General features: G+C 35.6%; 1 protein-coding gene across 2 annotated transcripts; it reads left to right on the top strand.

Moving 5' to 3' along the window:
• Positions 1-23,623, top strand: LOC114054275 (EF-hand calcium-binding domain-containing protein 1-like). Of its 2 annotated transcripts, none has more exons than XM_027877464.1 (6): positions 1-204; positions 5,243-5,398; positions 6,025-6,129; positions 17,998-18,149; positions 18,617-18,721; positions 23,307-23,623. In XM_027877464.1, the coding sequence occupies exons 1-6, from the start codon at positions 138-140 to the stop codon at positions 23,439-23,441; spliced, it is 720 nt and encodes a 239-aa protein (XP_027733265.1). In that variant the 5' UTR covers positions 1-137; the 3' UTR covers positions 23,442-23,623. The 2 variants fall into 2 exon arrangements, with proteins under 2 accessions (XP_027733265.1, XP_027733266.1); XM_027877465.1 differs by lacking the exon at positions 23,307-23,623 and adding an exon at positions 22,672-22,743.
• The last annotated feature ends 2,749 nt before the right edge of the window (positions 23,624-26,372 follow it).

Here is a 26,372-nt window from a genome sequence, read left to right as displayed (position 1 = left end):
GCTGGAAAGGGGGCGATCCTGCTGGTCTGTGGACCACCCCACCAGAGGGTTTGGGTGGGAGGCTCCAGGTGACTCAGGAGAGCTCGCAGGGATAGACCATCGAGAGACCATCAGCTCTCTCCTCACCCGGCCCGACGATGTATACTGCCAACCGGAAGAGACTGCAGAAGCTAACGGACTGCACGAGCAAAGCCTCCAAGCATTGTGAGTAGCGATGATCACAGCCCTGGCGAGAGGCGTGTAGACCCCGGGACAGGCAGCTCCGGATCCCAGGAGACCCTAGTCTTGGCCTTGGCCAGCACACTTTCTCCTTCCCCACCCCCTTCATTCACATCAGTCAGCTCCATGTACAGAAATCGTCCCATTTTCTCTCTGACTTCTAAAATTTTCCTCTTGAGGAAACTTAAAAACTGACGGTTTGCTCCCAAGCCCTAAGATGTCTATGTGCTCCCCGGTGCGTGCCCCCACTTTTTCCAATGCCGGGTGGCCAATCCCAGCAGGGCTTCCTCCCCATCATTCCTTCAATTTACACCAAAGAAAATTCTCCAGACCCTCAGAACTTGAGCTCCCTCGTATACGACTCCTCTCATAAGAGACCTTTATCCATATATGCTGTATGGCTAAAAAAAAAAAAAAAAATAAGGGGAGGGGAGAGGGAGAAATCAGTGAATCTAAGCAACTGCCTTCACCTTTTAATACCTCAGGACCGGAACCCATCTTTATAGTAAGTGGTGTGAGAATAAGCAGCTGTCCTCCAGTCCCCTACCCCTGATCTCACTACACATATGCCTAGTCTCCTGTTGGCTTGTCTGTACAATCTTTTGAGAAAAGAAAGAGAAAGTTATATTCCTACAAGATAGTTGTGGCTTCTTATCACAATTACCAGTGGATTAATAACTACTGTGTTCAAGAAAATTGCATAATTATCCTATACCATGTAATATATAGCCCCTCCCCCCAAGAACAATTCAGTCCAATTCAGTAAGACTTTATTAACAGGTTATTGTGATCTAGACACTGTGCTATGTCAGTGGATATAAAAACTCAAAAGTGTAAACAAGGACATATAGGAATAGTATGTTTATGCAACTTACATAACTATAGTTTGGGGATCAGTTATAATAATGGTTCCAAGCCAAATGTATTAGGATACTATTTTTCAAACTTTTTGAGGAAATGTTTTCACCCTGCAATTCCCCCTCCCCACACTTTTGGTCTTTACCCTCACTCCTAGTCCATTCTTCAAACAGTTGCCAAATTAGTATCAACAGAACAGAGGTTTGACAATGTCACTATCCTGCTCAAAAATATTCAGTGGTATCCTATTACCTCCAAGAAGAAATTCAAAACTGCTCAACTTGCCACTTAAGACCCTCTACAATCTAGCTCCAACCTATTTGTTCCACTTTCCATAGAGCCTCCATCACACATTCAACATTACAAACTGACCCACCAGTTGTTCCCCATTCCAACTCCCCATTTTTTTGCCTTCTCTCAAGCTGTCCATTATGTGATAGTATTCAGGATCACAGGTTTTTGTGAATATTTTAATAAATAATCTCCCTTCAAGTTTTCCTTTTATAATATTCCATAGACATATTTATAATACAGTCATTTAATATATGTATATATTACAAAGAATGTGCATAGATATTTTGTGAATATTTTAATAAATAATCTCCCTTCAAGTTTTCCTTTTATAATATTCCATAGACATATTTATAATACAGTCATTTAATATATGTATATATTACAAAGAATGTGCATAGATATTTTACACTAAATATCTTGGTTGTTGACATCACTTATGCTAGAGTCAAATAACAGCGTGTCCAACTGTGGCTGACCAGACCAATATAACCTCGGGATGTTCTACCACAGGTCGAGCACAAATAGTCCATGTGAACATTGCACATCTCAAATTTCTTTTGATCTACTTCAATTCTGCTTTGCTCATAGAGCACGACATCTTTTCTAATGATAGCATGCCATGCTTAGCAGTCCTGTGCCAGCGTCTCCCATGTCACACAATCAATTCCAAAGTTCTTTGGAGAGACCTTGAGAGTGTCCTTGTATCACTCCTTTTGACCACCATGTGAATGCTTACCCTATGTGAGCTCTCCATAAAATAGTCTTCTGGGCAAGCATACCTTCTGCATTCAAACAGTAGATTTTGAATGCGTGACAGTTAAGTTCTAGAAAAGACTTCAGTGTCTGGTATCTTATCCTGCCAGGTGATCTTCAGAATCTTCCTAAGTCAATTCAAAAGTATACGTGGAAGCAATTTATGAAATAAGCACTCCCACTTCACCCATGTCTTATTTAAAATCTCTAGTTTCCTTCAAAGTTCCACTCAGGTACCACATTCTACAGGAAGTCTAATCCCTACCTTCAAACATCCCCCACCACCACCAAGTTGTCAACACTTACATCTAATTAACTTGTGTATATGTTGCATTTTCGGTTAGAATGTAAACTCCTTAAGGACAGAGATTGTTTTGTTTTTTAGTATTCCCAGCACCTAACACACTTTTGGTGCATGGTTTTGTGCATGTTTGTTGAGATGAGTTGAATACAAGAAGTTCCCCTTTGAGGCCCTTGATGTAATGTTTGGGGAATTGAGTGGATTGATAGTGGTGATATAGATATTAAATATACCTAACATGATCATAAGAGGAAGCACACCTTGCTAGGGACAAGCTTACTTATGATTTAGTTTACTATTTAATATTTGTGACTACCTGAGAAAACAGGAGCAACTGTGAACCTGTATTACCAAGAATAAAAGGAAAGAACAAATGTGTTCTTTAGTGGCTGTCCTAGAGATTGTAGGACTCAGCAATTTCTAATCACTAGTATCTGATGTAATGAGTGTGATTTACTTTTTGGCTGTGGCAACAAAAGAGAACTCTTACAGGACTATACTGTAAATAAAAGTTATGCTACATAGAGAACATTTTAAACTCCTTAGAACAAAGAAGCCATATGCATTTAAAGTATCACCATGATTATTATAATCTGATGCTTTTTCACTTACAACATTTTTATCTCTGGAAAAAACAACTGTTCTTAAATTTTTCAATAGCTGTTTTGAATAAACATTCTGTCTGACAAAACAATACAATAGGTATTATGCAAAACACTAGATGAAACATAATCCTTTCACAGTAGGTTTGCAATATGTTGTAAACAGACCTCATGATGCAAACAAGTGAGGGAAAAGAGTACAATTTTCAAAGGGTTGGTGGTAACAACAACAAAAAAGGTATTAAACATTTTTGCCATCTGTTATTCTAGAAAAGGAAAAAGGAAGCTCTAATAACTATTTGATTGTATTGTGCATGGTACCTGGCACATAGTAGGCATTTAATAAACATGTTTTTTGATTAATTGATCAAATTTGAAAGAAGTCTGCACATTGACTTTAAATGATTTAAGATTGAGGGAGGAGATGGAATATGAAATATTATCTTTTTTACTGAGTATATATCTATTATATTCTGTCCCTGGTGGTCAAATTATGTTGATTGTGGAGATGATCGTGCCATCATTCTTCAGTGGATAAGCTTAATATTATCCTAGAACAAGAAAATTTCTTTAAAAATCACCCAGTCGATCTTCAAGAACTACATCAATGCCATCCCAGCAAATCACAGGATTTAGAACTAAAAGGGACCATAGACATATGTGCGTATAAAATATCTATATCTATATCTATATCTATCTATATCTATATATCTATATCTATATCTATATATATTATACATATGTCTACATTATAAAGATGGGAGAGTGAAGATGGTTTGTGATCTTCCATGATAGAGGAAACATTCTAACATGAACGATCCATTATAGTATAAACATTTTAAAAAAGAAATTAATTTCTTTTATTCAAAGTTCCCAAGTTTAGGATATGAGCAATGGAAGAAATGTTAGGGAGTTTTAGGTCCCCTAATAGATGAAAAAATGAGAGCCAGAGAGGTTGTAGTTAGATACAGAGGCAGTCTTAGAGAGCCTTGCTTTCCTCTCTCCCAGATCTGTTACCTTTCCAGCATAAACCTTGTTGACTTCTTTCTAACTACTTGCATGTTGGCAGTAGCATAAAATCATTTTTGAGTGATATCAATTGGGACTTGTAGATAGTAGGTTAAATATCACAGTTTTATTTGAAAGGATATTTCTACTTTCAATGAGAATACTTATGAATAAATTTATATTTAATTGAAATGAAAATTAGTGCCCATGTAGTTTATATAAGTCTGAAACCAGTTTCTATGGAAATAGAACGGATCACCACATGAAGTAAAGTTGATAGTCCCATGGACTTTCATAACTAAAATGTTGAAAGGATAATTAATAGATAGATGGAAGCATTTTTGATTCAGCATTTTTATTAGTCAAGTTTTTTGTTTATTTTCCTATTTTTAACTTTTTATATTCACTCAAACATACTTTTTAAGTTCCAGGTAAAAGATATATTTGAGGCAGCTAGATGGTTCAGTGGATAGAGCACTGAGCCTGGAGTCAAGAAGATCTGAGTTCAAATGTGGCCTCAGGTACTTACTAGCTGTGTGACACTAGACAAGTCATTTAACTTCTGTTTGCCTTAATCCGCTGGACAAGGAAATAGAAAACCACTCCAGGATCTTTTCCAAGAGAACCCCATGCATAGTATTTGTGGGCAACGGCCCACAGAGTCACAAACAATCAGACACAACTGAACAACAAAACAGATATTGGTTAATATTGCCAATGTTTGCCAGTCATCTTTTTTCCTAACTCTAATGTGACTTGATTCTATTGAAGCAGCATAGCATACAAAGATTATTGGTTTTCAAGTCAGGAAGACTGGGGTTCAGGTCTGACCTCAGACATTTAGTAGCTATGTGACCTTGAATAAGTCACTTATTTTCTCTGTGCTTCAGTTTGCTCATCTGTAAAATGAGAATTTTGAACTTGATGACCTCTTAAGTCCTTCCCAGCTCTAAAACTATGATTATATAATACTATGACAAACCCATTCAAAAAATTTACTGTTGAAAATCTAGGTACTCCCAACCTCTCTCTTTGTTAAGCTAAATTTAGCTTCTGAAATGATCTTACAACCTTCAGTTTCTAAAATACCTCAAAATGTAGTAGCTATCATTGCGAATTGTACATTTGGTACATCACCCATTGTAAAAAAAAAATATTGTAAATTCAGCATAAGTTTCATTGTCATCTCTTGACTTTTTCATCACAGTTAACAGATACGAAATAGAGTGCCTCATAAAACTTTTTTATACCTTGCTGGAAGAAACAGCTGAGAAACAAAGTAGCATTGGGATAGATCGTAATGCATTTCGAAACTTCCTGCATACTACATTTGGAATGACTGATGACATGATTATGGACAGGGGTAAGAGGACATAATCAATTCATATTGACCAAATTCTGCTGAAAACAAGACTTCATCGGCTTTGAAGTTTGGGAGGTATTCTGTATAACAAAATTAGTATTTGATGTTTCAAATTTTGCTTGAAAATAAGCTTAAGCCATACATGCAGAGACAAAAACATTTAAGCAAGCATTAAGAACAGGAAAAATTGTCATATCTAGTTTGCCTCATTTGATGGAAAAAATCCTAAAGTTCATAATATATGTTGTTTATATCATATTTCTATTTAATAAATAGCTTATTTTCTATATAATTTGTTTTTAAGGAATTTTTGGCTTTTTTCTTCATCATAGAAAACATACTGTATTCATGAATAAAAGATTGTATACAAAAATTACAAATGAAACATTATTTAATAGGCATAAATTCCCACTATGACTGTACAAATATCTATGGAGAAATTTGTTTTCTGTATATAACTAATTACCTCAAATTGCCAAAATTTTCATTTTCCCCACATACAGAGAAAATTCAAATGTAGAGAAAAATTTTATGCTTTAGTAATCTCTGACAAAATATTATATTGAAAAATGTTCTAAAAAAGTTTTATATAAATCATTATATTTGTATCAAATTTTTCTTTGTAGTATTTCGTGCTTTTGACAAAGACAATGATGGATTTGTGAATGTAACAGAGTGGATTTCAGGACTATGTATATTCCTTCGAGGGAATTTGGAAGAAAGAACAAAATGTAAGGTTTCAGTGTTTGATTTATAAATAGTTATTTTCTGGATTTTGTGCTTAAAATATGTAAAGATTGTTTTACTTGGAGTTATCCAAACCAGACAAGCAGAGGTTTCTGGTGGCACTCATTTTCCTCACATACCTTTCCTCTGAAATCTGAGTTTCTATCCTAGTTATTGTAATGAATATTAATCAATGACAGTGAGTGGGGAATGGACAATAAAAAGGAAAATCAAGAAATAGAATTTTAATTTTATTTTAATTGCCTGAAAATTAACTGCATGTTTGATATAGGTTCATGCTAATTATATGTATGTATGTATGTATACATATATATATAATGTTTAGAATTCTAATTATTTCATTGGATGAAAAGCATCATGGTATAGTGGGTAAGGTAGAAGAGAAGTACCAGTAGAGAATTCAATTCAATTTACCCAATAAGTATTTATTAGAGAGGTTCTATGACATAAGGGATGGAGAACCAGTTTTGGAGTCAGAGAGACCCAGATTTAAATTTCACCTTTGATATATATTGTCTGTATGACCCTGGGCAAGTCACTTGACCTCCTAATGCCTCAGGCAACTCATTATTCTTGTTCAGATGGCCTTTCTGATTCTTTGTGACCCCATTTGGTGTTTTCTTGGCATAGTTACTGGAGTGGTTTCCCATTTGCTTCTCCAACTCATTTTATATATGAGAAAACTGAAGCAAACATGGTTAAGTGACTTGCCCAGGGTCACACAGCTGGTAAGTATCTGAGGTCAAATTTGAACTCAGATCCTCCTGACTCTAAGCCAGCATTCTATCCACTGCACCACCTAGGTATTACACTGTAAGTTAGAGATGAGTCACCTACATGTATTGATGGAAAGAGTTTTTACTCCAGGGATTTCTCTCATTGATAAAATCACAGATCTTACTCCCCTCCCCCAAAGAAGTTATTTTGTTAAGCCATATCACTTAGTAATCATGTTCAAGATCAATATTTGACTCGGACTCTATGTAGTTTAATTTTAATGGTAAGACATTATAAAATTAGCATTCATTGTGGTGCTTTTTACTCATTTACTTACAGTTGATTTAAAAAATATTCAAAGATTGAGCCAAACATTTTTGCATGTCAGTTCATCATATATTAAGTACATATCATTTATGTGAGAGGTAAGGTAAAGTGGATCAAATACTTGCCTCAGAGGCAGGAAGACCTGGGTTGTTAAGTCCAGATTCTGATACATATTGACCATGTGATCCTGGGAAAGTCATTTGTCTTCTCAGTACACAGGTTCAGATCCCCTCCTCCCCAACTCCACTTCCAAATGATGGTGTTTGCACTGTGCTAGACACCATGGGGAATGATAAAATGGCTCACATTTACATAGTGCTTTACAGTTTGACAAAATTTACCTGAGAAAAAACCCACAAGATAGGTAAGTGATGTGCATATTATGATCTCCATTTTATAGTTGAGAAAGCTGAAAGACATTAAATGACAAGTCAAGATCATATTGCTAATAAATGATATAGCGGTAACTTCAAGCTCTTTTCATTTATACCATATTATTACAATAAATATATGTGTGGTATATATGTGCAAATCATTGCAGTTTCTCTTCTATATTCAGTCTTCATTCCTCTTCTAACAAGTATAGGCTACTTCCAGAAATATTTGTGGATATTTAAAACATGAATTCGCGATTACATAGAAGCAACCTGTCATAGTGGGCAGAGTGTTAGGCTTGAATTCATAAGATAAGCACAAGAGCCCTGAGAGTGGCAGCACCATCACACCTAGACCACTAGTCTGCTTCTAGCCCAAACCCTCACAGCCATCATCCCTGGATGATGGCAACTCTTCTCCTATGGAGAAGGGACCAACAGCCAATCAACTGCTACTCACAGGCAAGACAAGTCAGCCTGGGTGAAGTAGCAAGGCACCTTGGGAGAGTCAGGAGGGAGCATTTGCCAGCAAGTCAAACCACCACCACCTTTATTATTACCTCCTCTTGGACTGTAAAAGAGAAAACTCAGGACCCTGAACCAACAGCCTTGGAAATAGTAGTGTTCCCCAAACTTCGACCCCTGCTTTTAGCCCAGTCCCCACAGCCATCACTAGGAGAAATCGTTGTGGAGACGGGGACCACATTTCTGATCATCACCAACAATAACTTCTAATTAACTGTTACCAAAAGGAATTAGGCATAAGAACCCTAGGAGTGGAAGGACAACCCCTCCCCAATGACCTGTCCTGCTTCTAACCTGTCCCTCACATTTATCATATGGGGACTCAGCCATCTCTGTCAAATGCTTACCAACTGCCACTCACATGGATGAGGCAGCAGGGCACTCTGAGGAAAAACAAACCAGGAGGCAGTGTGCACCAGACTAATCAAACAATGACTACTACCATTGTCCTTCAGACCCTGATAGAGACAGCCAACACAGAACCCTGTACCCAGGAACCTTAGGAATAGTAATGCCCAAAGCCATCACTCTGGGAACCAACTGCTATGAAGATGCAACCTGGCAACTGTTCCTACAGGTACTATCACCACAATTTCTGGAGATCTTGAAAAAAGAGCTTGCCACCAAGCTCTTGGCATTGTAAAACAGTTAAGCACCAGAAACCTGTGTGATTTTACCAGTGGAAATGACATTAAAGAAGAGGCATTACCATTTGCTCTGCTACTGTACCCTAAGGACCATGAGACCTTGTTATCTGACTTGCAGCTGAGACCTTCCATGAGTATTATCTGTAGAATTAGACTGAGAACAGATTGTGTTATTTATGTACCTGCTGCTTTGCAAATAGTAAGCACTTAATAAATACTTTATTTATTCACTTAGAAATACCTGAGTTCAACCTCCCTCTAATACTTATTAGCTATGTGACCCTGGGCAAGCCATTTAACCCCATGTGACTCAAGTACTTCCCTAAGACTTATGAAATCATAGATGGGTTGTAATTTGTGCTGGTGCAAAGATCCTCACACTGAGGAAATTCTGAGAGCATATTGCTATTTACAGCTATGTGCTGAATATTAGTGTATGTGTCACAGGTAAAATAAACTTGATTTATCAGGATTTTGAGCTTTTATTTTAAGGTCTTTGCTTAACTCACTCATTAAGCAAACATTTCTTAGGCATCTATGTTATGTGCAGAGACAGTGGTGCTAGATCTTAATATCAGTGACCCTACTTAAGACCTCCACAAAGGACAAACAAGAAGGCATTTATTGCTATTTTGGAATCTAGGACATTTGACATGTTTTCATTTTTTAAATAAAGCTTTTGCTTTTTTTTCTCTAAAGTGGTCCTAAAGTAAATTTCCAGGTCTACACTTAACAATATTTAAAGTAACTCCATAACACAATATAACTTTAAATTGTGTATTCTTTAACAAGGTAACTTGATATAATGTACTTTAATTTTGTTTCTTTAAGACTACTAGCTAAACAAATGAAATTATATTCTATCATTTTTTTTAAATGTATCACATTTTTCTTATGATAGGAGGCTGAAACTAGAGCACTCAGGATGTGATTCTAGTTGAAACCAGAAAGACAAATAAACTGAACAAAATTTGAAAAATTCATATCCATAAGTATGGAATTAGCTATCTCTCATGTCAATTTAACTTGTTTTATATCATATCAGGAAACAATGTTTCTGTATTTAAAAATTAAGATGATTTGGTTTAATTCCTTTCTTAACCATCTATCACATGCTTGGTCTTGGGGATCAAAGGCCAAAATGAAACAGTCCTGACTGTTTCCTTCTATTGGATGGAAACACCAACTACATAGATACAGAAATACAAAATAGATGCAAAATGACTTCTGGGACAAAGGCACTACCAACTGAGGAGGATTGGTCCAGGATAGACTTCCTCTAAGATATGACACTCAATTTGAACTTTGAAGGATGCTAGTAGGGTCCTTTGTGGAGAGGTGTGCATCCCAGGAATGGAGCACAGCCCTGTATAAAGACACAGCGATTAGAGATGAAAAGTAGTATTTGGAGACAAGCAGGTAGATCACTTAGGCTGAGGGTAAAGGGCATAAAGAATAATTTGCCTGGGAAGACAGACTGAACCCAGATTGTGAAGGACTTTAAAGGGAAAGAGTTTTTACCTTATCCTTGAGGTTAAAGGTAAAATCATGTTTGTTTTTTCTACAAAAGGTAAAAGGGATTTGCTTAATTAGGGTCTTGATGTATTTAGTCTTTTGCTTTAGGAATATCAGTTTGGCAGCTGGTGGAAGGACAGATTGGTCAAGGGGAAAGACTTGAGGCAAAGGGACGAGTTGAGAGGATGTTCATCCAGGGAAGAGGTGATGTAAGCCTGAACTAGAGTGATAGCTGTGTGAGTGGAGAGAAGAGGATGGATGTGAAATTGTATTGTTGAGGTAGAATCGATTATTGGTAATTGATTGGATGTGAAAAGGTGATGAGGGAGAGTTGAATCAAGGATTATTCCAATGAGAATTCAGGTGACTAGAAGGTAGTCCCCTCAACAAAAATAGGGAAGAATGAGAAAAGTTTGGGAGGAAATTCAGTAAGTCCTTTTTTGGATGTATTGAATTTGAGATGATTCTCAGACATCCATTTGACAACATCAAGTAGGCAGTTATAGATAAAAGAAGGTGGAAGACAGACCAAACACATAGATAATTCTACATAAATGCAATAATAAACTATTGCCTTTGACAGCTGATGAGCTCCCCAGGGGGGAAAACATTTAAAAACAAGATTGAGGACAAATCCCTGAGGCACCTGTCAGGTTGGTCCAGAGAAAACAATCACACACAGGAAACTAAGAAGGAACAGTCAGCAAGTAGGAAGAAAAACAGTGGAGAGCAATGTCATGAAAACCCAGGGAGTAGAGAGTACACAGGAGGAAGAGAAATGGTCAAAAAGAGTGTCAGATACCAAAGAGAGGTCAAGAAGGATAAAGGCAAAGGAAAAAATAGTAGGCTATGGCAAATAAAAGATCACTGATAATCTCAGAGAGAACAATTTCCTTTGAGTGATGTCATCAAAAGCCAAATTGATGAGCAGTTACAAGTTATTAATACTGAATGGGGAGGGGAGGTGGAGGGGGTAACTTGACTTTTGAAGTGTAATACAAGGACATTAGGAATATTTTGACAGCAACACTGTTCAGTACATTTTGTCACATAGACATTTCTTAGTGTATTCATTTTTAGCTGAATTAAAATGTGAATGAAATTTCTTCTGTTATTGAACGATATCACAATTTTTACAAATGTCCTATAGGATGACTTAGCAAGAAGGCAAAGTTTGGTCAAGTAGAGATGGGGGAATAGGGAAAGATTTGTGAGAAGTTACTGGTACGTTTGTCCTTGAATAGTTTGAAAGCCTCAACTTATGTACTATGTGGCAGTGCAGGCTGTGACATCTTCATCCAAATCTAGCCAACTCTTGATGTCTAACAGACTGTTATGTCAAGTTTTCTTTTAAGGGTTCTCTATCCAAATTATACCTATTTAAATACACACACACAATCACGAATAGTTATTTTCTAATAAATAAATGATCAAAGGATATTACCAAACATTTCTCAAAAGAAGAACTGCAAAGAATACACAACCATATGGAAAAAAATGCTCCAAATCACTAATAATAAAACACAAATCAAAGCAACTCTGAAGTTTTACCTCACATCAACAAATTGGAAAAAATGACCAAAAAATGGCAACAATGTTGGAGAGGTTTTGGGAAGAAAAACCATGTTAATACATTGTTGGTGGAACTGTGAAATGGTACAGCCATTTTGGAAAGGAATTTGGAATTAAGCAAATAAAGTGACTAAAATGTCCATACTCTTTGGACCAGAGATTCCATTACTACTTATGGAGTCATGGATGAGAAAAACATCCCCATATTTATAGCAAAATATTTATAGCAGCACCTTTTGTGATAGTTAAGAGTCAGAAATAAAGTAGATACCCATCATTTGAGGAATAGCTAAACAAACCATGGTACATAAATGTAATGGGATACTGTTGTGCTGTAAGAAATGATGTGTATAATGAATACAGAAAAAAACATGGAAAGATCTATATGAACTGATGCAGCATGAAGTAAGCAGAACCAAGAAAACTATACATATGCCCACACACAGTAACTACAATGTAAATGGACATAGTAAAAAAAAAAGTCAAAAGTCAAGTGGTACACAAATTAACCAATATCAGAAGATACCCCCAACCTACTGCTTCATGGAAGTAGGATGTCTATCGATGTTAACACATTGCACATTTTCAGACTATATATGGATCAGTTATACTGATATATTGATATATACTGATATATACTGAGTTATACCTCTCTAAAAAAATCAATATTTGTCATATGAGATGGTCCTTGGGGTGAGGTAGGCAGAGGGATAAATAGGATACTATGGTGATATAAGAAACAGAAAATATCAATGCAATTATTTCTAAAGAATCACAAAGCCTAATGCACAATATACAAATCTGCTCTCAACTCTTTAACAAAATGAAGGAATTCTAAACTAAAACCAAAAGAAACTTGGAACTTGAATGAAGATGGGCCTGATGCTTCTGATTATAAAGATGAACCTCAGCATGGCAAAGTATGATTTCCCTTTTGTAGAAACCTCTCTATCCTTGCATTCTCATTTAATAACTCAAACAGTTCTAAAGGACCTTGTTCATCATCTTAACTTATATGAAAATAAAGATGAATTATTGATTGGAGAAATACAAATCAAAACAACTCTGAGGTACCACATCACACCTATCAGATTGGCTAATATGACAGAAAAGAAAAATGATAAATGTTGAAGATGATGTGAGATAATTAGAACACTAATGCACAGTTGGTGAAATTGTGAACTGATCCAACCATTCTGGACAACAATTTGGAATTACGCCCAAAGGGCTATAAAAATGTGAATACCTTTTGACTCTGCAATACCACTTCTAGGTCTGTATCCCAAAGAGATCATACAAATGGGAAAAGAACAGTAACAGCAACAATGTGTGATGACTAACTTTTATAGGCTCATCTCTTCTTAGCAATGCAAGAACCGAAGACAACTCCAAAGCACTCATGATGGAAAATGCTGTCCACATCCAGAAAAAGAACTATGGAGTCTGAATGCAGATCAAAGCATATTATTTGCTCTTTTAAAAAGAATTTTTTTTGTTTCTTCTTTCTCATAGTTTTTCCCATTGGTTCTAATTCTTCTTTACAACATGACTAATGTGAAAATAGGTTCAATATGAATGTATATGTAGAGCCTATATCAAATTGCATGCCTGTCTTGATGTGGGGGGAGGGGAGAGATGGGGAGAAATTTAGGACTCAAAATCTTATGGAAGTGAATATTGAAAACTAAAAATACAAAAATAGATTTTTTTAAAAAAATAAAATTGAACTTTTGGCTTCTGGAATAAAAGAATAGAATCTTATACAAGGTGGCACACAAAATGTTCAAAACATGAACATTCAATATTTGAATCAATAAGTATGAAAAATATTCATGCCATACCTCATTAGGTATGAGAAGTAGTCAAGGAATATCTGTGGAACTCTAAACATAATTGTTCTTTTAGTACTAGGATTACATCTTAGCTATATCAAATATTGCTTACCCAAAACTGCTGCTTTATATTTGATTAGGACAGCAGAGACAAAAATCAGCCCCCCTACCTTAACACAAGCCTCAAAGGAAAGAACTGACTCCAAGAATGAAAAATGTGGTAATCAAACTACTGGTTAGTCCTTGTAAAGTTTTCTTATGACCATTCAACTTTGCTTAATGAAAATTTGTCAGTTTAGTATATTGAAATGATATGGGTTATTTCTATCTGAAAAATTTTTCCAGAACTCAATAAGGCTAAAATAAAAGAGGGAATATGTTGTGACTCTTCAAACAATAGAAGTGATGAAAGATGAACATTGTGAAGAATAGGTGAATTAAGTTGAAGGAGCAGCATGGGAGTATTTTTCTTTAAAGTGACCAAATACATTTTGGGAAACTACAAAGCAGAACATTACCAAGAAAGTGTCAATGATCTTCTCAAAGCCCATAAAGTTATGGAATGTAACATGTTACTCCAGATCCATTTCTGGGATTCATGCTTGGACTTCTTCCTGGAAAACCTAGGCATTGTTAGTGATGAGCACAGAGAATGTTTCTATCAAGAAATATCCATAATGAAAAAGTAATGCCAGGATAAATAAAGTCCATGCTGTCTGATAACAATTGAGAGCTGAGGAAGGATATTTCACAGATAAAATACAACAGGGAACCATCGGTAGCTACATTTTAGCACAATTTAAGCATAATAAGCATAATTCTGTTTAGTAATAATAATATTAATATAAAATTTTGATTACTATGAATAATGGGAAAGAGACAAAGTCTAAAGTCATATTTGAAATTAGCACAAAAATACCACAGGTTCCCCCTTTTATGGATATAACATAGAAAAACTTTTTTTCCGCTGTTTTGTAACCAATTTATAATGTAAGATATATACATACATACATACATACATACACACATACATACATGTGTGTGTGTGTGTGTGTGTGTGTGTGTGTGTGTGTGTGTGTGTGTGTACCAGACTGGGTGTTGTCACTGAAGGGCTTGCTGACTGGGATATCTTTCTCTTCCTTTTTCTACTTAAAAGAAAGAATGTGATATCCCCATTACTCTACATAGGCTAACATCTTCAAATAAGTCTTTAAAATATGTCTTTTCATAATTTATCATAATTGTGATTTATCTAAAAATAAATTTTGTTTCAATCTTTGCTTTTAAGCTTTCTAATGTGTTAGTCTTACTTATAAATTTACATTTCAATATATGGGTTAGATATGCCCCCAAGCTTTGTTTTCGAGAATGTATTATTTTGCAAAGTATTTGTGGTTTTCCTGGTCTTCACACTTAATTTTTAATTCCATATTGATCTATTCTCTGAAATACACAATGCATAGATTCTTTTACTGTTAGATTCTATAAACAAGTGTTAACTTGAATTAATGCATTAATCTGAGTACAGCCAGACATTCATGAGTTTTATTCTTAATTTTAGAGCAGTAGTTCTCAAAGAGTGTGTTACAAATCATAGTAATTATGCTGAAAAGTTTTGGATATTATTGCAGATAAAAAATTACATAAATTGGGGCAGGTAGGTGGCACAGTAGATAGAGGTCTGGCCTTGGAGTCAGGAGGATCTGAGTTCAAATCCAGCCTCAGACACATGACACCTACTAGCTGTGTGACCCTGGGCAAGTCACTTAACCCCATTGCCTAGCTAAAAAAAATTACACAAATAGTTTAATATAAATTTTACTTACTCAACATACATAGTATGTTAAATACAGTATATGAAACAAAACAATTTGCCTACAAAATTATGCACTAACCTCAAAATGTTTCAGACCTTGAACTCACCAAAAAAAAAAGATTACCTTGAGTTTTCTGACTCCTTTGTATTGTGATGTCAAATTAGATAGTCAATATGCTACAGTGCCCTTCAGCAAAGAATAATGTACTTTGAACAAAAATAGAAGTTTAAAAACCACTACTTTAATGTTTTTTAAGCTTTTATCATTGCCTTGTATGGCCCTGGGTAAAATATCATTTCTAAGTGGATAGGTTCATATTTTCTAAGAGATAATAAAGACATCAGACAAAAATTTCCAAAGAATTGACCACCTAATTTAAAAGAAAGTGTAAGGAATTCTAAGATGATGCAATGTAGTTTGAGGCAAACACTATTGAAATTTTAACTTTACCAAAAGTTATCAAGGTGAATAAGAGTCCAAAAGACAATAAGGATTCCATGTGAAAATGGTTGTCCTTTCACCTGGTTTTTAAAAATCATTTTCAGCAAACAAAAATTTTCTGTGTATCCAGACAAGCTGGATAACAAAAAGATTTCAGAATCATGTTCTGTGCTTTGATACTGTCAAATCAGTTAATTCCCATCCTTTTGTTTTACTTGGACAGCAGAAGCGTAGAATTTAGAGTTAAAAGAGATCTTAGCTATCATTTAGTTGAATTCCATCCCTTTACAGATGGGAGTATTGCGACCCAGAGAGATTGAGTCACTTTGTCTTGTAGTAAATATCAAGAGAATGGATTATGAATTCATGTTTCTTACCATTGTGCATTCTATGCCCTGTTCTATTTTCCAAGTCTGTCCTATATCTGTTTCTTTGTGAAATGTGAATGAAAGGTATAATGAAATGTAAGTAAATGAAAAGTGAAATGGCATTTATTATGTTTGTTGTTGTTCAGTCATTCAGTAAAGTCCAACTCTTAGTGACCACATATGGAGCTTTCTTGGCAAAGGTACTGGAGCGGTTTGCCATTTCCTTCTCCTGTGGATTAAGGCAAAAAGAGGTTAAGTGACTTTCCCTGGGTCACACAGTTATTAAGTGTGTGAGGAAAGATTTGAACTCAGATCTTTCTGATTCCAGGCCCAGCACTGAGGCATCTATCTCCCTCTATATATTTTATCTATATACTCCCTTTTGTATAGCTATCACAAATTATGGTTAAGATTCACATAATTAATTACTATTTCAAAAATCACTTCAGTTAGAGAATATCTACAAAACCGAGAAACTGTAAGACTCATTTAACACATTATAAAAGTTACTTAGCGACAAGGGGAAAAAAGGAGCAGAAACTTGAGTTTAAGGTGTGTGGTATTTTTTGTTTATTTTTTGTAATTTTGTTATAAAATGTTTCATCTTATAATTAAAAGGAAGTGTGGTAAATCATTAAATACCACATAGAAGACCAAAAAGCACTGAACCTTTTGAGACCCCATTGGACTATTAGGAATTTCTCAAGAACCAACATTTATGAACATTCCATACCAAGTAGTACCAATATACTCTTAACTAGAGCCATTCCAACCGGTCTAGTTTTGTGGTAAGGTTACTTTTAACAAATCATATCATTCAGGAGGATAGGGCTGGTGTGGAAGGAACAGAACCATACAGTATAATAGGGATATTGCCAAGGGTCTCAATCTGAACAAAGATTTTTTTTTTACCTTGCCCAGAATAAACAGAAACTTGAGGTTAGCACTATATTCTATGTAACAAAAACTCAACCAGATCTCTTAAACTGATGTAGATCTAAGCAGACCCCAAAGTAACCTGGGACCTTCTAGAGTCCTTGAACTTCATAGTCCTATAGTTGATATGTTCAGTTCATCTTCCACCCCAACACTGAGAAGATTTAGAGGGCATATATCAGAACAGAATATTTTTACATTTACTGAGAGGTGGTCAAATTTTCTAACACTGTGAAGTTAGCAGATATTACCACTATGGCCGATAGCATGTGGCATCGATCAACATAGGGGAACAGAGTCAGGCCCCATATTCACTAAGAAAATACTAGAAATCAAGTATGCTCTGTGTTTCATTAGCCTAGCCCACCCTTTAGAGAGAAATTACATATTGAATGTGATGAAAGATGATTACAGGGAGTAAGTAATATGAGAGGACAATCTACCCAATGTACTCAGTTTCTAAGTGGAGAGGAAAAGAAGACTCTACGCTAAGCTATAATTGCAGCATTAGGTCATAGATGTGTGCTTAAGTGTTGTGCATATGAAGACAAAACTGCCTCTAACATTGGGCTGATTACATGATTTTTTATCTCTGAATCAAAATTATAAGGCAACGATAGGTCTAAACATACTGAAATCACTAAACATAGTGAAATCACTATGAAAATTATTAAAATTGCTAGTGTCTTAGCTACCTACCCTATGTATGTCCTAAAATTACTAAAGAGAAACTCATTAGAATGTCAACTTTATAAAACCACAGTTTTTATGTTTTTAAAAGATTGTTTTGAAGTTTACGATTTGAATGGTGATGGTTTCATTTCACGAGAGGAAATGTTTCACATGCTAAAAAACAGCCTTCTCAAGCAACCAAGTGAAGAAGATCCAGATGAAGGGATTAAAGACTTAGTTGATATAACACTTAAGAAAATGGTAAGTATATTCTAAGAAAATATAGTCAGTGTATTACAATAAAAACAATCAGTTGGGTATGAGAGAAAAGCAAAAAGGGGAAATTCAGTAATCATTTTGTTCCTCTTTGGTAGAGATAGAAGATAGAAACTGAATCTGTGGTTTCCTTAGTATAAGGAATTCCTCATGAGGCAACTCCCTCTACCAATGCAAGTACCTCCACAGTTCATAGTCTTAGATAAATAACCAAGATCATGAGGAAACTAAGTGACTTGCCCAGGGTCATAGAGCCTTAAAACCCAGGTCTTCCTGGCTCTGAGAACAGTTCTCTACCCACTGTGCCATGTGGCTTTTCCTCCTTAATAAAAAGAAAAATCATGTGTATTTTTTCTTTCTATCATGTATGTAATGTCATACATATGTAACACATAATGTTAGCAAAGCCATTATTGTCACGAAATCTATTTTCTGATCTTCATCTTTCCTAGGATCATGACCATGATGGGAAGCTATCCTTTGCAGACTATGAAACATCTGTAAAAGAAGAAGCTCTTTTGTTGGAAGCATTTGGTCCATGTTTACCGGACACAAAGGTATTAACAGTCATTGAAAATATTCATATTCATTCCATAGCATTAAATGAAATGAGTAGTTGGCCGTGTACAAATAAATTTTCTCATGTGGGAAGAGTAATTTCGAACCACAGGAAAGGACAAGTGAATTAGTACTGAGGGTCTCCTATTACAATGCTCTCATAGGTCCTTATTATTTTCTGTAGCTTCTGAAGAAACTTTTCAATCCTAAAAAGAAAGTACCCAAAGGAACTATGAGACATCACAGTGGAACTAGGGTAAGACTAGTTGTCCTCTCTTGTCACATGAAATATATTTTAAGTTTCCATCTGCCAAGATGAGGTATCACCCAGGACTTCCCACAGTCAAGTTCTTAATATGGTTTGTTTTGAGTATCTTTCTGCTGTCACTACTTGGGAATTGTGAAGTGAATTTTTCTCTAAAGACTTTAACCTTGGAATATAGTCTTTCTCCACTTTCTCTTTTAGGAGCTTTCCTCCTCAACCATCTCCTTTCCCTTTTATGTTTTTTTTTAATGTTTCCTTATCCACTAGTTTTTTCCTTGAAAATATGCCCACATCATCCTCATTCATAAAAACAAAGCCTTCATTTGAACCTCTCCTCAGTTTATCAACCTATATCAATCAGCAAGCATTTGTTAAATGCTTTCTATGTCCCAGGCACTGTGCTAGCCAGTGGATATACAAATATAGAATGAGATAATCCCTGCCCTCAAGAGCTTTCATTGTATCAGAGGGCCATTGCATGTTTTGTTGTTGTTCAGCCATGTCTGACTCTTCATGATTCCATGTATTACAGCATTCCAAATCCTTCTATTCTCCACCATCTCCTCAAGTCTGTCTAAATTCATGTTCATTGTTTCCATGACACTATTCATCTCATTCTCTGCCATCCTCTTTTCCTTTTGCCTTCAACCTTTCCTAACATCAAGGTCTTTTCCAATAAGTGCCATCTTCTCATTATGTTGCCTAAGTATTTAAGCTTCAGTATTTGCTCTTCCAGTGAAATCCTCAGTTAATTTCTTTAAGCATTGACTGATTTGATCTCCTTGCTATCCAAGGGACTCTCAAGTTTTCTCCAGCACCACAATTTGAAAGTATCAACTCAGTGGAGCTCATGTTTCCTTATATTCAACTCTCACAAGCCATGTATTGCTACTGGAAAAACCATAGCTTTGACTATATGGACCTTTGTCAGCAGGGTGTTGTCTCTGCTTTTTTAGTATGCTGTCCAGATATGCCAGAGTTTTCCTTCCAAAGAGCAAGCATCTTTTAATTTTATGGCTGCAGTTGCTGTCTACAGTGATTTTTGAGCCCAAGAATACGAAATCTGACTTTCCTTCTGTATGCCAGGAAGTGAAGGGACCAGTTGCCAAGATCTTAGTTGTTGTTGTTGTCATCATTGTTGTTTTTTTAATGTTAAGCTTCAAGCCAGCTTTTAAACTCTCCCTTTTCATCCTTAAGAGGCTTCTTAATTCTTCTTCACTTTCTGCCATCAGAGTGGTATTGTCTGTTTAGTCTAAGATTATTAATATTTCTCCCAGCATCCTTAATTCCAACTTTTTATTTGGCCATCTTGGCATTTGGCATGATGTTAAGGACTTAAATAAATAAAATGACAATATACAGCCTTGTTATACTACTTTCCCAATCTTAAACCTATCCGTTCCACATGTGACTCTAACTTGCTACTTGGCCCACACACAGGTTCCTTAGGAAATAAGTAATATGATCTGATACTCCCATCTCTTTGAGGACTGGCCACATTGTGTTGTGATCTGTACAGTCAAAGGCTTTGGTGTAGTCAATGAACCAGAAGTAGATGTTTTGTTTTGTTTTCTGGAACTCCCTTATTTTCTCCATAATCTAGCAAATATTGGCAATTTGGTCTTTAGTTCCTCTGCCTCAAAAGCCAGTCTATTCTTCTTGTAATTCTTGCTTCACATGTTGCTGAAGTCTGGCTAGCAGAATCTTAAGCATAACCTCCCTGGCACATGAAATGAGCACAATTGTTCTAAAATTTGAACATTCTTTGGAATTGTCCTTCTTTAGGATTGAGATGCAAACTGAGCCTTTATGATCTAGTGGCCACTGTTAAGTTTTCCAAATTTGCTGGCATATTAAGTGCAGCTGTTTAATAGCACCATCCTGTAGGATTGTAAATAACTGTGCTGGAATTCCATCATTTCCTCCAGCCTTATTAACAATGCTTCCTAGCACTTGACTTCATTCTCCAGGATGTCTGGCTTTAGATCAGTAACCACACCATTGTGGTTATCAGTGATATTAAGATTTTTCTTGTATAGTTCTTCTGCATGTTCTTGCCACCTTTCCTTAATCTCTTCAACTTCTATTAAGTCCCTACCATTTTTGTCTTCTATCATGTTCATGTTTGCCTGAAATGTTTCTTTGATATCTCTAATTTTCTGGAAGAGATCTGTCTTTCCCATTCTATTATTTTCTTATACTTTTTTTTTTGCATTACTCATTTAAGAAAACCTTATCTCTTTTTGCTATTCCCTGGAATTCTGCATTCAGTTGGGTTTCTTTCCCTTTCCTTTTCCTTCTATTTATAAAGCTTCATTAGACAGTCATTTTGCTTTCTTGCTCTTCTTTTTCTTTGGAATGATTTCTGTTGATGCCTCCCATACAATATTGTGAACCTCTATACATAGTTATTCAGACACTTATTTACCAGATCTAATCTCTTAAATCTATTAATCACTTCCACTTCATATTCATAAAGGATGTTTACAGATAAATACAAGGCAGCTACATGGCACAGTGGATAGAGTGCAGGACCTGGAGTCAGGAAGACTCAACTTTGTGAGTTCAAATATGGTCTCAGGCCCTTGCTTGCTGTGTGACCCTAGGCAAGTTACTTAACCCTGTTTGCCTCAATTTCCTCATCTGTGAAATGAGTTGCAAAAGGAAATGGCAAGCTGCTCTGGTATCTTTGCCAAGAAAACCCCAAATGGGATCATGAAGAGTTGGACACAACTGAAACAATTGAATGACACCAATACAGGATACATCCAAAATAAATGAGTGGTGATTTGGTAGAGGTACTAATCAATGGTGGATTCAGGAAAGACCTCTTTAAGGGGTGGCAAAACAGCTGAACTTTCAAGAGAATTAGGTATTTAAAAAGACAGAGATGAGAAAAAGTATTCTAGGCATTAGGAATAGCTTGTACAAAAGCACAGAGCTGGAAAATGGAATTTTGTGTGTGAGGAACAGAAAGAGAGCTAGTTGGTAGGAGTATAATGTGTGATCAGCCTGGAAAGATAAGGTGTAGCCAGATCATGAAGGTCTTTAAATACGAACAAAGGAGTTTATATTTTATTCCAAAGGCTTTAGGGAACTACTGGACAAAACCTCTTAAGCATAACCTCCCTGGCACATAAAATGAGCACAATTGATAGTATGAAACAAAGTCAGGGTTGGGGTTTAGTAAAAGATGAGCAGTGATAGGACAGTGTGGGAAAGGATTCAGTGGCTTCATCTCTGAAGAGGACTGATCTGAGATTTCTTTCATATTTCCCAAGATTCTAAAAGGATAAACTTCATCCATTACTCACTACCTTGCTATGCATTGTAATGAAATTAATCTTTGGATATGGACAGCATTACTTGTAGATAATTGTTATTCTAGTTTTTAAAGTATTCACAATAGATAATAAGATTGTTGTGTTATAATATGGACTGGATTTCATATCTTTTAAATGCTTTCTCCCACTAGTTCAATAGCTCTTTCCCTCAGCAGCTCCCTGATTCTCCACATTTCCCCAATTGTTGTACCTTTCTTAACAGGATTAAAACATTTTAATTGTTTGGAAAGGCTTTTTAATTAGACTTATGATTAAGTCATCAATTGAAATGGGCCACTTTAAGAATCCTACAAGAGTTTAGTGTAAGCTACATCTAATTTTTTTCACTTTTATTTTGCAGAGCCATCTAGAATTTGAAGCCCAGGTCTTCAAAGACCCCCATGATCTCTAAAATAAGAACACCTAACAGCTGTGTTAGTTTCAAGACAGCAAATTAAAAAGCACATTCCAAATGCTTATTTTCTGTACTTTGTAATTTAAATAAGCATTGATAATGTTTTAAATATTATTTTACTTACATGTAAACTATTATGACAGACTGATGGAAGATCAGAATTCAAGACTAACAGTTCTGCTTGTTGACAAAAATGATTTACATTTATTCTACAATTTACACAGGGCTATAAATTTATATATGGATCTGTAGTAATACTTTTAATCTCATGAACAAAAAAGAGGTAATGCTATTATGAAGCATCAATAGGATAAATATGAATAATGACTCTGAGTACCAGGTTAAAGAAAATAACTAAAATTATTTAATTCCCCTTGTGTGAAAACAAATTAAATTTGTTTTTATGCCAATGGTACACAGTTTTCTTGACTTTAATGAGTAATTCAAATGTACCTCTCCCTGATGAAGGTTATCAGATGACAGTTTTCTTTCAAAACAGAAAAAAACAAAACGAATCAAGAGGATTTTTTTTTGTTTTTACTTTTAAAATATTATTTCCTTTCTTGTCTCTGTTTCTTTAGTGCACATATATAATAAGCAGCAGGAGGAAAGATAATGCAAACAGTTTTGCTCAGATGCAAATACTGTCAAGGTGGATAGAGTGCTGGACTTGGAGTAAGGAAGACCTGTGTTCAAATCCTGACTCTCCTACTTAATAGCTGTGTGACCTTGGGCAAGTCGTTTAACTTCTGATTTAACTCCCTAGGACTTATCTACCAAGTCATAGATAGGTTGCTTCCTAGAGAGAATTCCTATACTGGGAGTTCCCCACCTGATGAAATCACAGATCATTTGCCTACTGGTATATTCTTTGTCACTATGTTGTGCATCATTATCATTATAAACTAATTGTGTGTAAATAATGAAATTATGAAATTAACATTTGTAAAATATCATTGAAAATTAATGAATTAAATAAATCCTTTCCTGAAATAAAAGATTTATTACCTTTTTGCTATTCAAATGTTTTCTTGATTTTTAAAAAATTGTCTTGTATAGACAGATTGATATTTTCTTAATAAATGATTTCTTGACACAATTATATTTTTTCTAGCAGCAATTTAAACCAGAGTCAGTAAATCTTATATTTATTACAATGTAATGTCCTAGTCTTTAGGAGAACCAAAATGATTATATAAAGCAAAATGAGATTTGGAGTCAGGAGACCTATGGTTCTAATCCCAACATTAAGATTTACCTCCTGAAAATCAAGTAGCTCCATTTGAATCCCAATAGACTTTATCAAGCCTGGTTTTCCAAAGCTACATTTCAAGAAGTCATAAATGAAAACTACATGAGACAAAAGAGTTAATTGTCCTGGTTTTTCAGGGGGAAATGACAGAATAAGTAGAGGAAAAAAATCTAGCCCCAAACTCCAAGATGGAGCTACTTGATTATGCCTTTAAACCCAAATCACTCTGGCTCTCATTGATTGGTCCACAGCAGGTCCCAGCCCAAGGCTCACTTGCTCATTGTTTGGGTTTTGATGGCTTAGAGTGAATATTAAAGGCAACTGTTTAGGTTCTAGCCAGAGACCCTGAGGGTCTTCCCCTCCCAGACTGATTCTTCTGAGAAGGCAAACTAGTCTTATCTTTTGCCTCAATTCTTACCTATCTTTTAAACACTGAATGGGGCTTTTCTCAGACAAACTGAGACCTGGGAAAGACCTTAGCTTAAAAAGGCCAAGGTATCTCACTGCATCTGGGACTATCCTAAGTCATCCTGATCTATACCTTGCCACTGGACCCAGATGGCTCCTGAAGAGAGAGTGGGGCTGGTGATTTTGAACAGCCTTGCCTCACTTAAATCCAATTCACTTTCAAGTCCAGATGGCACCCTCCTGATGTCATTGGTCCTCTTCCAGAACAATAGCAACAACAATACCTTGTGATAATGGGTAAGTCCCAAGTTTCAACGTCCTTCTCTGTAAAATATTGGCAGTGATACTTGCCTTACTTTCCAGATGTAGTTGTGATAAAAATTCTCCAAATACTAAGAGTATTTTAATATTTCATCTTATTGATGTGACTACTCTACATGGTGCTGATTGCCTTATCCAGCTACACACACACATGTATAAGTATGAATAACATGTATCTCTCTCTATATATAGAGTATATATACTGTATATATATAGAGTATATATACATGTATGTATACATGTATATGATTTGGAAGGTATCATTGAGCTCTTTGTATAATTTTTCTTTTTTTTTAAATTTTCTTTTGATTTATCAATAATCACTTCCATATGCTTTGAGTTTAAAATTTTTCTCCCCCTTCCGCCCCACCACCCTCCCCAAGACAGCACACAATCTGATATAGGCTATACATTTACATTCATATTAAACATATTTTCACATTAGTGATGTTGTAAGTAGAAATTAAAATCAATAGGAGGAACCATCAGAAAGAGGAAACATACTCAACAGAGGAGAAAAAAAATAATTCGGCTTCCATAGTTCTTTCTTTGGGTGGGGATAGCATTTTCCATCACAAGGCCTCTGGAGATGTCTTAGATACTTGTATTGCCAGGAAGGGTTAAGTTTATCACTATTAGTCATCACACAATGTGGCTTTTATTGTATACAATGTTCTCTTGGTTCTGCTCATTTCACTTAGCATCAGACCATACAAGTCTTTCCAGGTTTTTCTGAAGTCAGCCTGTTCATCATTTCTTATAGCACAATAGTATTCCATCACATTCATATACCACAACTTGCTCAGCCATTCCCCAATGGATGGATATCCTCTCAATTTCCAGTTCTTTGCCACCACAAAAAGAGCTGCTATGAATATTTTTGCACATGTAGGTCCTTTTCCCATTTGTGTGATCTCTTTGGGATATAGCCCTAGAAGTGCTGTTGTTGGGTCAAAGGGTATGCACATTTTTGTAGCCCTTTGGGCATAGTTCCAAATTGCTCTCCAAAATGGTTGGATCATTTCACAACTCTGCCAACAATGCATTAGTGTTCCAATTTTCCCACATCTTCTCCAACATTTATCATTTTCCTGTTTTGTCATGTTGGCCATTCTGATAGGTGTAATGTGGTACCTCAGAGTTGTTTTGATTTGCATTTCTCTAATCAATTGTGTAGAGCATTTTTTCATATGACTATAAATGGCTTTAATTTCTACATCTGAGAACTGGCTGTTCATATCCTTTGACCACTTATCAATTGGGGAATGGTTTATATTCTTATAAATTTGACTTAATTCTCTATATATTTTAGAAATGAGGCCCTTATCAGAGAGACTGGTTTTCTTTCCCAATTTTCTACCTTCCTTCTAATCTTAGTTGCATTGGCTTTGCTTGTGCAAAAACTTTTCAATTTAATGTAATCAAAATGATCTATTTTGCTTTTTGTAATGTTCTCTATCTCTTGTTTGGTCATGAATTCATCTGTTCTCCATAGATCTGACAGGTAAACTATTCCTTGCTCTCTCAGTTTGCTTATAGTATCAGTCTTTATATCTAAATCATGAACCCATTTTGACTTTATTTTGGTATATGGTGTGAGATTTTGGTCTATGCCTAGTTTCTGCCATACTCTTTTCCAGTTTTCCCAGCAGTTTTTTTCAAAGAG

The sequence above is a fragment of the Vombatus ursinus genome, unplaced genomic scaffold (genome assembly GCF_900497805.2).
Source record: "Vombatus ursinus unplaced genomic scaffold, bare-nosed wombat genome assembly UNPS02014812.1, whole genome shotgun sequence".
Taxonomy (NCBI): Eukaryota; Metazoa; Chordata; class Mammalia; order Diprotodontia; family Vombatidae; genus Vombatus; species Vombatus ursinus.
Note: the sequence above shows the minus strand (reverse complement) of the source record. Positions and strands in the feature narration are given on the sequence as shown.

Coding starts and splice junctions, on each gene's coding strand:
- LOC114054275 (XM_027877464.1), top strand. CDS start 138: ATGTATACTGCCAACCGGAAGAGACTGCAGAAGCTAACGGACTGCACG. Junction 6,130..17,997: donor TTTGGAAGAAAGAACAAAAT/GTAAGGTTTCAG, acceptor TGTTTTTAAAAG/ATTGTTTTGAAGTTTACGAT. Junction 18,150..18,616: donor ATATAACACTTAAGAAAATG/GTAAGTATATTC, acceptor CATCTTTCCTAG/GATCATGACCATGATGGGAA.